At 42.6% G+C, this 12,187-nt stretch overlaps 1 protein-coding gene across 1 annotated transcript in view; it reads left to right on the top strand.

Moving 5' to 3' along the window:
- The window catches only part of itpr1b (inositol 1,4,5-trisphosphate receptor, type 1b), an 87,110-nt gene that overhangs the window by 15,050 nt on the left and 59,873 nt on the right, over positions 1-12,187 (top strand). The window contains exons 5-21 of the mRNA XM_078283845.1: positions 606-764; positions 2,546-2,644; positions 3,788-3,871; positions 4,191-4,337; positions 4,464-4,559; positions 4,800-4,844; positions 5,675-5,829; positions 8,750-8,849; positions 8,931-9,091; positions 9,277-9,418; positions 9,511-9,669; positions 9,758-9,930; positions 10,427-10,546; positions 10,634-10,825; positions 11,292-11,543; positions 11,643-11,784; positions 11,877-12,030. Coding sequence (XP_078139971.1) covers positions 606-764; positions 2,546-2,644; positions 3,788-3,871; positions 4,191-4,337; positions 4,464-4,559; positions 4,800-4,844; positions 5,675-5,829; positions 8,750-8,849; positions 8,931-9,091; positions 9,277-9,418; positions 9,511-9,669; positions 9,758-9,930; positions 10,427-10,546; positions 10,634-10,825; positions 11,292-11,543; positions 11,643-11,784; positions 11,877-12,030 — 2,380 coding nt within the window. The remainder of the gene's footprint in view (positions 1-605; positions 765-2,545; positions 2,645-3,787; positions 3,872-4,190; positions 4,338-4,463; positions 4,560-4,799; positions 4,845-5,674; positions 5,830-8,749; positions 8,850-8,930; positions 9,092-9,276; positions 9,419-9,510; positions 9,670-9,757; positions 9,931-10,426; positions 10,547-10,633; positions 10,826-11,291; positions 11,544-11,642; positions 11,785-11,876; positions 12,031-12,187) is intronic.

Raw genomic sequence — 12,187 nt, 5'->3', positions numbered from 1 at the left:
CATCAGGTCCACTCTGCTGTGCATTGGGCATTCACTAATTCTAAGACCATATATTACTTTGTAGGATTAAGTGCCAGCTGTGTGTCTCAGAACTATGTGGAGCTTCTACTGTGTGATGCCAGTCTTAAGGTATTAGTTAGTAATATATTATTTTTGGCAGGTCTGGGAACAGTTGATTAAGCGGGTGAAACTGAGCTGCAACAGAGGTCATGAGAAGCATGTATGGACAAGAGATTTAAAGTACTCCAATAATTTAGAGGAGAAATCAAGCCAGAAAACAGTGGGAGATGCATAGTTTCAAGTGCATCATTCCCTTGAGTCCTGTTGTGCCAGTCTTTGACATATTTACGTCTTTATGTGCCTTCTAACTAATGTAATACTTTCCTCCATCATATTACAATAAAACAAAATATTTGCATACCTTTACATATAAAGGTATAGCTTTACTACATATAAAAATAAATATATAAAACATTCTATGCAGACATTTCAGCAATTATTGAATATAGTATATTTAGCTTATGTTGTCATTTGGCTGCATTATGTCATTGTTTGTAACTATGTTTCTTGTAACCATGCAACTATGTTTCTGGTTTTGCCAACAGTTGTTGCACTTGAAAAGCAATAAGTACCTGACGGTGAACAAGCGTCTACCTGCGCTGTTGGAGAAGAATGCCATGAGGGTGACTCTGGACTCAGCTGGCAACGAGGGGTCTTGGTTCTACATCCAGCCCTTCTACAAGCTGCGGTCCCTGGGAGACAGTGTGGGTAGAGGGCCCTGAGCTGGCTGTGGGGTCAAAGTCAGTTGCAGTTAATAGGAGATACTATGGGTGCGATCACACCTACAGTTTGTTTGCTTTGGTCCGAGCCATAGTGGAAAAGTTTACTTTGTTACATTTTCATTAGGTAGTTCAAAGTAGAGAGACACATGAAAGACTGGGAGAGAGAGAGGGATGACATGCGATAAAGGTCCTGGGCCAGATGTGAACCCAGAACGTCACATTTACATGGTACGCGTCACCGGGACGCCCCACTTTGTTGCATTTTTGCATTGGGTTTGTTTAGGTTCACACTGCTCAATTACAAGTGAATCAGGACTAGTAAACAAAAGTCACATGTCTGCGCTCTTTGGCGTAATTGCCTTCTCTGATCCTCATACCAGTTGAAAACACGTGAAGAAACAGTGGTTTGCCTTTGCTTCATTTTGTTATGCTAGGCTTTCCAAGCATGAGGAACTGCTGCCATCAGATGTCACCATCCGTCTCATTAAAAGTGCACGTTTTGGGACTGTTCCCTGTAGTTGGTTCAGATTACATTCTCACTTCTTACAAACTACACTGCAACACACTGCAACACATTTTTCTCATCGGCCCAAACGAACCAAACTAAAGGGTTCCAATAAACCACTCACACAAACATGTTTGGTGTGAACGCACCCTAAGGGATACCTTGACATTTTGAATTTTAGTTAGGGTTAGGGTCGAGCTTGCTCTCCTTGGTTTAATGAGGAATGCTAACAAGCCATTTATGGAAACTTAAGGACTAATGCAGCAAGTTTTTGCAGCACTGGGTAAAGACAAATATCCAGCCAGAGCTAAGGGAGGAGTAAGAGTTTTACTGTGGCCATGTTATGAAATAACACATCTGTAGACCAATACGAAATGCCCATAATATATTTATGGGGTGTTGATAGGGTTGTTGATCAATACCAATGACTCAATGATCGCTTTGCCAGGCGCTGAGATTTCTGGCCTTCAGAACTCAGTCTCCAGTCCGTACTCCCCACCCATTGCAATTTCCAGGCACTCCCAACCTAACTTAACTATTACCTAACCTTACCTGGTGATGATTAGACCAAAGCTTTTCTATTGATTCTTGCTGCTTATGCCAACACATATTCATTTATGTGCTGTGGAGTAGACTAGTTAAGCCAACATTATGAAGACTTGATGAAGAAAATGTAATGGTACACAATTATAGTCGGTATAGTGAGTGATGCCCAGGGTCAGGGCTAGTTAGTGACACTCTCCGTCTAATCCAATTCTCTTCACACAGGACATGGTCCAGTATGCCCCCTAGTGCTTATTGGGTGGCTAGCATGATCCGATGTAATCAAATCTGCCAACCTAACACATCTGTATCGTAATCACCAGACTTTAAGATTTGGAACATTTGAACACTTGCTGATATGCTGTGAAGTCACACGGCTATGGACAGAAATTTAAATTAAGTTCAGTCCCACAAAGTCTCCTTCAGAGCAGCAGGATTTCATCTCGATGTTCCAGTCCCAAGATGTTCTATCGCCCCAAGCTGGACGAGTGCCAGCCGCCGAGTCTGTATTTAAAGATGTTTATCTTGAAGGACAAAACTGCACTAATGTATCAGTTCCTGTCTGTAACGGCAACAGTTCCCCTGGGGCCAATGTGGAGAGATGCACACTCTGGCAGACTTACTCTATGTGTGCGTGTGTGTCTGTGTTTGTGTGTGCGTAAACACATAATCATTTGAATGTAATATATCCGGTGTATTTATGTTGTTTCTCCAGGTGGTGATTGGAGATAAAGTGGTCCTTAACCCTGTGAACGCTGGGCAGCCCCTGCATGCCAGCAGCCACCAGCTAGTTGACAACCCAGGATGCAATGAGGTACATGAACACTTCATCTGCGCCGGTTGCTTTACATACAGCTGTAGAGTAAATGCTACGTGAGACAGGTTCCACTTTCACTTCTTCAAACTGGATTCTGAAAATTCGGGCTAAGCTTCCAGTATTTTACAGATTCTGACAAACACAAGGAAACTGGTAAACACCATACAGTATCGTAGACACTGTGGATAAAGCATAATTCACAGCTTATTTTACTCACTGTATGATGTTTTTTTCCCACAAAAAAAAAATATATAGCTTACAGCACTAAATTGTTAGCATTTGTAGTAGTAATTGTAAATGTCACTTTGACTTGCACAAGGTAAAATCTCAACAACCAAAACACTGAGGCAAATCCTTCTTTGGCAGACTCAAAAGACTTCTGCTTCATGATGGACCAGAAAGGCTATCCATTTAATGTATAAAGTACACATGCATAAATGCATAAAAAAAATAAAGTACATGTGCATATATAGAGCTGCAAAGAAAGAGCTTGCATAGATGTATACACATATTGATATACATGTACACACATAACCTCACATAGTCAGTCTCTTCGATGCTAAAACCAGAAAATAAAAATACAGGAGCAACCTTGGAATGGAATAATATTCTTTAGATCCTAAAATACTCCTTGGATCCTGTTTACTTGATAGCATACAGAGAATTCATTTGGAGTAAAGGAGCCCCATGTGGAATAATATTATCATTTTATTGCTTATCAAAGAAAGGTTTGACACCTTAGATAAGGATAATGCAATCTCTACAGAATGCCAAGGCTGGTTGGGATTCATCCAGATCTTAAGCAGTCTAAACAGGCAGTAGTAATGACTCATGGTGATAATTTTGTGAATAGCCAAACTGACTTGGCTTGCTGACCGATCCATCTACTAATATAAAACAGTTCATACCAGCAATAATTGTCCTCCTCTAAAAAGTTTCATCACCATAAAGACAAATGACTTACAAACTTAGAGGCCATAATAACCTCTATCAGCCAGCCTGTGCATACGGCCACACAGTAGGACTTTAAGAGAAGCTTGTTGGTTTTGCTGATACTGGACATAAAACTTACAGATAAGTCACATCATTTACATTTTCTCTCTGCATGCTCTATTAATAGACTTCTCCTCTGCCTTTCAGGTGAATTCTGTAAACTGCAACACCAGCTGGAAAGTTGTTCTATTCATGAAATGGAGTGACAACAAGGAAACCATACTAAAAGGGGTAGGTACCCTTAAGTCTATGTATGAAATCAACGTATAGTAATTCACTTTATTTATATAGTACCTAAACTGTGGTTGCAAAATGCTTCACAGTAGGATAATAGAAAAATAAAAACACATAAAACTGTAGAATAGTAAAGCATTTATAGTAAAATGTAGAAAAACATGAAAAACACATTGTACAAGATATAAAACAATCAAACACAATCAAAGGAGAGAGAATAAAAATGACAATAAAAATATTTCATTGTCTTTACTTTCTACTGATGATACACTGTGTATGTGTGTGTGTGTGTGCATGTGTGTGTGTGTAATGGCAGGGTGATGTAGTGCGGTTGTTCCATGCAGAGCAGGAGAAGTTCCTCACTTGTGACGACCACAGGAAGAAGCAGTATGTTTTTCTGAGGACAACAGGCCGCCAGTCTGCCACCTCTGCCACCAGCAGCAAAGCACTCTGGGAAGTAGAGGTGAGCACAACATGTTGTTAAGGTTTCCTAATTTGCTTTTTTGGTGTGCGGCTCTTGCTGATGACTCTGTGTTTCTCAAAATGTATGTATTCAAGCCATCCTTTCTATGTCTGTTGTCATTTCCAGGTGGTCCACCATGACCCGTGTAGGGGAGGGGCAGGCTACTGGAACAGCCTGTTCAGGTTCAAACACTTGGCCACAGGGTGCTACCTGGCTGCTGAGGTGGGTGAGGTGTGTGTGGCCCTCTTCCCCTCCTTTTCTCACACTGTTGCAGTTCTATACCCATGTGTACTGTTCATGGGTTTTTATATGCATGCATTAAGTCCAGTTAAAATCTGCCTGGAGCCATCTGCTGTAGACAGATTAAGTTATGCACAGTGGGGTGAACACAATGTGAAATCATCCCGCGTCCAATTAATGATGTAGTAGAGAAGCTATTTTACATGCGGGTGTCTTTCCCAGGTGAATCCAGACTTTGAGGAGGAGAGCGCTGAGCAGCGATCCTCGGTAAGTCAACCTGAGCTCCATCCCCCCGTGTGCTTAGCAGTGTCACCCTATTTGCCCCGCTGCTATTGATCTAATCTGTTCAATTCTGTGCTGGGTCTTTGCTTTCTCCTCTAGGTGGTGGACTTTACACCCTTTAATTTCCAGGTACTGTCAAATACTATCTTGACTTGGCTACAGTTCTGCAAATTGCATGAAAGCTGACCTTATTAAACCTAGCAAAAAGACTTAATTTGTCATGTCTGCACCTGGGTCATACAATCTTTGCCGCTGTCTATTCTGTCCAGTTTCTCCTTCTGGTCTTAAGATAAGCATCCTTTATCATAAAGACCACTTTTCATTTGAGTTGCACGTGCCTTATTAAAAAAAAAAAAAGATACTCTCACTAGATTTGTCTGAGAAGTAGCGGTGTAGTAACAGTAGATTACCACAGGGTGTCATCATGCCATCATCCAGCTGATGCATGTCCCATTGGAAACCACCAATAGATGGCAATGTTGTATAAAGTATTACTGAGGTTGTTGTGCCTAATGGGGATGTGGTGTATTTCAGTGGCTCTCAACCATGTGCCATCGAGGCCCAACAGTCCCTAGTCAGTATTGCAGCTGATTTCAATGATTTGCACAACTTCAACCACAGAGAAGCAACTAAGTGAAGTCAGCTGCTATAATGATTGGTTAAAATGAAAACCTGCATATACTGGGCCTCAATGACACATGGTTTAGAACCACTGGTGTATTTTGTCAGTGGTTTCCGTTTACTTTGTTTCTATATACTTCACTGCAGTTTGTGGCCAATGGGGCGCTCCCCTCCCACTGTATCTTTTGTTCTAGCTGGATGCCGATCACGAAGCGCTGCGAGCTCGTCTGCGGGCCCCCCAGGAGAAAGTCATGTACACCCTGGTGCCTGTTCCTGACGGCATGGACATCTCCTCCATCTTTGAGCTGGACCCTACCACCCTGAGAGGGGGGGACTCCATGGTGCCCAGGTATGACGGCAATCTTACCTTTAGAGGACAACATGTGAACTACAGTAATAGCATGACATGAACTACTACATACACGCACACATACTCACACATGCCTGGAATGTGTCATGTGAAGCTGCCACATTCTTGTGGGATTCAAATATCTCACAGAGGTTGACACGACTTAAGGACATATGAGGAAACAAAACGTGTATCTCCACCCCACGGCCCATCTACCTGCTGCAGAGAATGAAAAGAATTTGGCTTGTTGTTTGCCGCTTTTTTGGATAGGCCTGAAGCCTGTGAGCCTCTGACAGCAAGATTGTGAACACATCCAAGGCTGCCAAATATCAGGACCATCAGCTAACAAACACCCCCAAGACCTGCGATATGCGCAGCTAAGGCCTGATATGTACATATAAAGGTCAAATAGCAAACTGTCTCAAGGAGAAGCAGCTCTCTGCTCGTCAGTGACAAAAAATCACATCAGGGTTGTGGGGAATGTTGGGTGAAATATTTCGAATGACGAACATGAATCATCCCATCATCAGCAAGTTTTTATCAACCTTGTCAACAAGGAGTGATGTCAATGTCTGATGTCAAGAGTTTTAGTAAAAAAACGGTCATTTTAAAACGGGACAAAACACACTGTAAGGGCAGTGGACATTCACCTCAAAGCCCTTTAATGTGAAGAGTTATGGGAATATTGGGAACAACAGTGGGAAATCGGGTAATGAGGGCTTGCTTGGGTTGGGAGCTGTAAGCAAAGGCCCGTTGGTTCTGGTCACTTATTGACACTTATGGACATTCAAATGGGAGATTGTTGCCGAGACTGCTGTTTGATTGACACTGGCTCTCAGCTGGGAGAAGAAGCACCTAGCAGGTGTTATTGCTGGACATTTTCATTGGGCAGATGCTCACATATTCATTTTCATATATTATTTGATTTTTAGCTTTGATGCAGACTTCATACAATAGTATGGATTCAGTTTTGTCATTTTTCCTAAAACATCATCTCACTAAAATGGAAAGTCCCTATAAAGCTAGCTTGTCATGTGCTTTCAATTATTCTAAAAAAAAATTTCATTTAGGCTTTCGGGTTTTTTTTTTTCTTTTCTCACTGTATTTTCTGTGTTTGTTTGTTTGTTTGTCAATGTATGATGCGTGTGTGTGTGTGTGTGTGTGTGTGTGTGTGTGTGTGTGTGTGTGTGTGTATGTGTGTGTGTGTGTGTGTGTGTGTATGTGTGTGGCTCATATCGTCTGGTCACCATTAGATGGTATGATACCAGCCAAGGGGAGCCAGGAAAGTCCCATTATGGCTTGAAACAGGAAACCATGGTAATCAGACTGAAAGTACGCATGGATAGTAGGCACAGGGGAAAAACATTGCAACATGCCATGTAAGGAGGACCCTGTCATATCCCCAAGCTAAAACCACATGCCAGATGTTGCATAAACACTGCATATACGCCTCCATACAGAGACATCATCTGGGAGATACATTTCTCCTCAGGTCATCTGCTCTTTACTGCCAAGTTAGTTGAAAATGACAGTCATGCTGACATACAGATTTGATGTAGCGAAATATTTTGACAACAGCAAATGTGGCATAAAACTCGTTTTAGTTGCATATTAAGTGTAAAACGTTATATAATATTTTGTCAACGAAAGATTGTCCTTATGTGGATGAAAGTGGGTGCTTTGTCAGAGTGTGCTTATGGCATGCCAGTGTGCATCTATATTTGAACTAACTATGCATCTATATCGAGGCTCTGTTTTGTTCCGTCTTTTCTTCATGTTGACAGTATCGTATGAGAGGGCATGTGTAGGGCTAAAATTACAATTGTGTGTTTGTCCCTGTCACCACACCATCAGATAAGAGCAGCCTCTCCCCCTTGTGTCAAAGCCTCCATTGTGTCACGTCGTCAGGTGCGTGCCTGCATGCTGCAGGCTACTATTGCTAGCGCCTCCCCCCCCTACCTGAAATAACCCTGCATCTCAGGGACATAGACAAACTCTAGCCATGAGACTAATTAATGCCTGAGAGAACCTGTACACAAAGGTAAGCCTGTTAGCGTCAGTGGGCGGTTACATAACGCCTGCCAAGAATATGGCCAGTGTCTGCTGTCCGTGTTAAAGGTGTACACACACTGACTTACACACACGCACGAGGGGGTTTGGGTGCTTTGTGCATGGGAGATGTGGCTGGCTCAGTCTTTACTTCATGGAAGAGCAGGGATGATACTGTACTGGTCACTACTGGCTAAGCTACCGGTGACCATGCCAAGCCCTGTTGCTATTGAGGCTGCTCATGGATTAAAGTAGCTAAGCCTCAAAAAGCAATACCTGTTAGCTGGAGAAGCCATTATAAGCAATTTCTTCACTACCCACAGAGCTTTGTTTACATATTTTTGTTAAATCTGATTAAGCATTAAGTTGATAACAGTGATAGCTGACAGCGATAGCAGCATACACCAACATGCATTTCATCTTATCTTTGTACAAACACACATGACCATTTAAAACCTTTGTGACAGATAAAATATGTACCAATGGGAAAGGATTTAAATGATCTAAGCAATTTTGTAATTTGCGTGAATTTCATTTTTACCTCACCATTTGTCTTGTAAGACCTCTTCTGTGTATCAGTAAATTAATGTGAACTTGGACTTATTATTATTTCAAGATAAATAATATTACATTACATTGTTTATCCAGAATTACTTATAATGAGCGGGGCAGGTCTTGGTTCAGTGTCTTGCTAAAGGACACTTTGATAGGACAAACAGCTGTTAATGGCCATATTGGCTATTGCAGGGGTCAAACCTGTGACCTCTCTGTCACAGGTCAGATTCTCTGCGCACTTGGTCACCCTTGCCTCGTCTCATCCCACAGTGCCTTTTTAGCTTATCGTCTTTGTGCTTGCTTCTGTTACTTTTAGGAGCTCCTATGTGAGGCTAAGGCACTTGTGTACCAACACATGGGTTCACAGTACAAACAACCCCATTGACAAAGAGGAAGAGAAGCCTGTTATGTTACGGGTGAGTAGTTGATGGTTATATCAAGAAGTACAGCGTGACTGAGGTTATCTAAACACTTACTGTAAAATTTCATTTTTCCAGATCGGAACATCAGCAGTAAAAGAAGATAAAGAGGCTTTTGCCATCGTACCGGTGCCGCCAGCAGAAGTGCGTGATTTAGACTTTGCTAATGATGCGAGTAAAGTGTTGGCGTCCATTGCTGGCAAACTGGAAAAGGGTACCATCACACAAAATGAAAGGAGGTATGTGTGGGAAGGAAGTACCGACTGCAGGCCCTTTACATACTACATTATTATGTGTTATTTGGTACTTTGTTGTAATCATCTAATCAGTTGAAGGAAAACTCAGAGAGATGCCCTGTTTTTAAGGTAGTCTCCAACTATGAGTTATAGGTGTGGACTTACATCTAGGGCTCTATACTCTCCAGGTTTGTGACCAAGCTCCTGGAGGACCTAGTGTTCTTTGTGGTGGACATCCCCAACAGCGGGCAGGACGTCCTGGAGATCATGGTTAATAAGCCCAACAGAGAGAGACAGAAACTCATGAGAGAACAGAATATCCTCAAGCAGGTAGGCCTTAAACCTCAGGCTTTTTATGAACTCTTTTACAGTTCATGGTTATCCACAAAGTTGGGTGTTAAAATTCTCCATTGCCATTGCAGATATTCAAACTTCTCCAAGCCCCTTTCACAGACAGTGGAGATGGTCCCATGCTGCGACTGGAAGAGCTCGGAGACCAGCGCCATGCTCCTTTTAGGCACATTTGCAGGCTTTGCTACCGAGTGTTACGCCACTCTCAGCAGGATTACAGGAAAAACCAGGTGGGTGGGCGTAATAACTCCACTCCAACTTCAGGTACCTTTGACCTTATCCTTGCAGTGATGATCCTCGCTCTCCTTCCCTTTACAGGAGTACATAGCAAAGCAGTTCCGCTTCATGCAGAAGCAGATAGGCTACGACGTGTTGGCAGAGGACACAATAACCGCTCTGCTCCATAACAATCGCAAGCTGCTGGAGAAGCATATCACTGCTGCTGAGATAGACACATTTGTCACTCTAGTGAGGAAGAACCGCGAGCCCAGGTGAGACTCACAGGAAGAGACAGGCCTTGGCTGCCATCATAAATTGGCATAGAAGGAAGGGCTGTGAGTTCTGGGCAGCTGGGTCAGATTTGTTTGTCTAACAGCTCCTAAGCGATGTAAATATATGTAAATGTATTCAAATTTATGCAGAGTAGTATGAGTGGAACTGTTTGTGTGCGACCTTGGCACTGCAGGTAATTTGCTGACAGTTAGTGTGTGCTGCTGTTGAGTTTAAGTCCTGTCAAGTGTTGTTAATGACATGGGAAACAGGCGGATCCAGAAGTCTGAATAAAGAGGGCCTTCACAGTTTGAAGAGTAATGATATTGGTAGAGGGGACATGGGTGCAAAACTAGGCATCAGCTTTCTGTAGTACCCATCATAGGATTTTTATACATTCAGGCAAATACAGGCTACAAAGCCAGAATAACTGTATGTCCCTAAGCTCTCTCTCCAGTGCCCATAGAGAATGTTGTATGTTTTGTTGTCCGCCCCCAGGTTCCTGGACTACCTGTCAGATCTGTGTGTGTCCATGAACAAGTCCATCCCTGTGACCCAGGAGCTCATCTGTAACGCAGTGCTGGACCCAACCAATGCTGACATCCTCATTGAAACCAAGTTAGCGCCTCACCTTGCTTCATTTTTAGAATTTCTGTTCAGCTCAAATGAACATTATGAAAATCATTTCTTTGTGCTGTTCACCAGACTGGTCCTGTCGAGGTTTGAGATTGAGACGACAGTAAATGGAGAGAATCCAGTGGAGGCAGAGGATGAGGAGGAGGTGTGGCTGTTCTGGAAGGACAACTGTAAGGAGATCCGCAGTAAGAGCATCAGAGAGCTGGCCCAGGATGCCAAGGAGGGCCAGAAGGAGGACCAGGAGGTGGTCAGCTACTACAGGTCAGATGTCTTCAATTGTTTGCACATTAGTTCTGAGGCCATATGAAAATATGGGTTAGATATCAAGTATGCACATTGTTGCGTACAAGCTCAAAGATCAGATTAGTCTGGTTCCTCAATGTTAGACTGAAGGGAGTGTTTCATCAAAATAAAGTCTACAGCAGTAAAATCCAAGACACCCAGATATCAAGTCCCAATAGTAAATTGTGAGCTTTGAATTATAAGGTTCTGTCTGGGTGGAGTGCAGTTGAGCATCAAAGATTTGAGATACCGTCTGGCAAAACTGTTACAAACTGTCTATCTTTTTTAATATTTAAGCTCAAAAGGCTCTTTAAAAAAGAATAATAACACCACACAAGTATAAAGTAGCATTCAAGGATCATGAATATGTGGATAATTCAGTTTGGATAAAAAAGACAGATAGAACCTTATAATTCCAAGCTCACAAAATGATGTTTTCTCACAGGTACCAGCTGAACCTCTTTGCCAGGATGTGTCTGGACCGCCAGTACCTGGCCATCAATAAGATCTCCGGTCAGCTGGACGTGGATCTGATCCTGCGCTGTATGTCTGATGAGGACCTGCCATATGACCTGCGGGCCTCGTTCTGCCGCATGATGCTGCACATGCACGTGGACCGCGATCCCCAGGAGCAGGTCACACCCGTCAAATATGCCCGTCTTTGGTCTGAGATTCCCTCAAAGATCGCTATTGATGAGTGAGTTCTGCTCAGGGATGTTTTTTGGTTTACTGGCATTACAGTTCCAAAGATGTCAGTGTGCGTCTCTTATATGTGATTCTCGTCTGATCTTCCTAGCTATGACAATGATGGAACCACCAGAGATGAGATCAAAGAGCGTTTCTGCCTCACCATGGATTTTGTGGAGAACTACCTGAGAGAGGTGGTGTCACAAAACATTCCCTTCTCTGACAAGGAGAAAAACAAGCTCACCTTTGAGGTACCGTTTCCTTGGAAATAGCGTGAAGAGATAAGAATTCACATACGTTTAAATAAATTATAAAGCATGGCTGTGATCTTTCTTGTCTATAGGTAGTGAACCTGGCAAGGAACCTCATCTACTTTGGTTTCTACAACTTCAGCGACCTGCTTCGACTGACAAAGATCTTACTGAACATTTTGGACTGTGTGCATGTCAGCACCATATACCCTATCAACAAGATGGAGAAGGAAGAGGAAAACAAAGGTTAACATCCAACTCTGTAGTCTTAGCTTATTGTACTTCAGTGAGGAGAGGAGGCCTTTATTTGATGATGTATGTGGACAGATGTTTTCGCTCCATACTCTTATTACTTACGATGTGAAATTATCATACATCTTCTGCAGGGCTTCAAGATTGTCAT

Source organism: Centroberyx gerrardi, chromosome 5 (genome assembly GCF_048128805.1).
Source record: "Centroberyx gerrardi isolate f3 chromosome 5, fCenGer3.hap1.cur.20231027, whole genome shotgun sequence".
In the NCBI taxonomy this organism is placed as follows: domain Eukaryota; kingdom Metazoa; phylum Chordata; class Actinopteri; order Beryciformes; family Berycidae; genus Centroberyx; species Centroberyx gerrardi.
The sequence above is the reverse complement of the archived record's forward strand: the minus strand, read 5'-3'. Positions and strand labels throughout refer to the sequence as shown.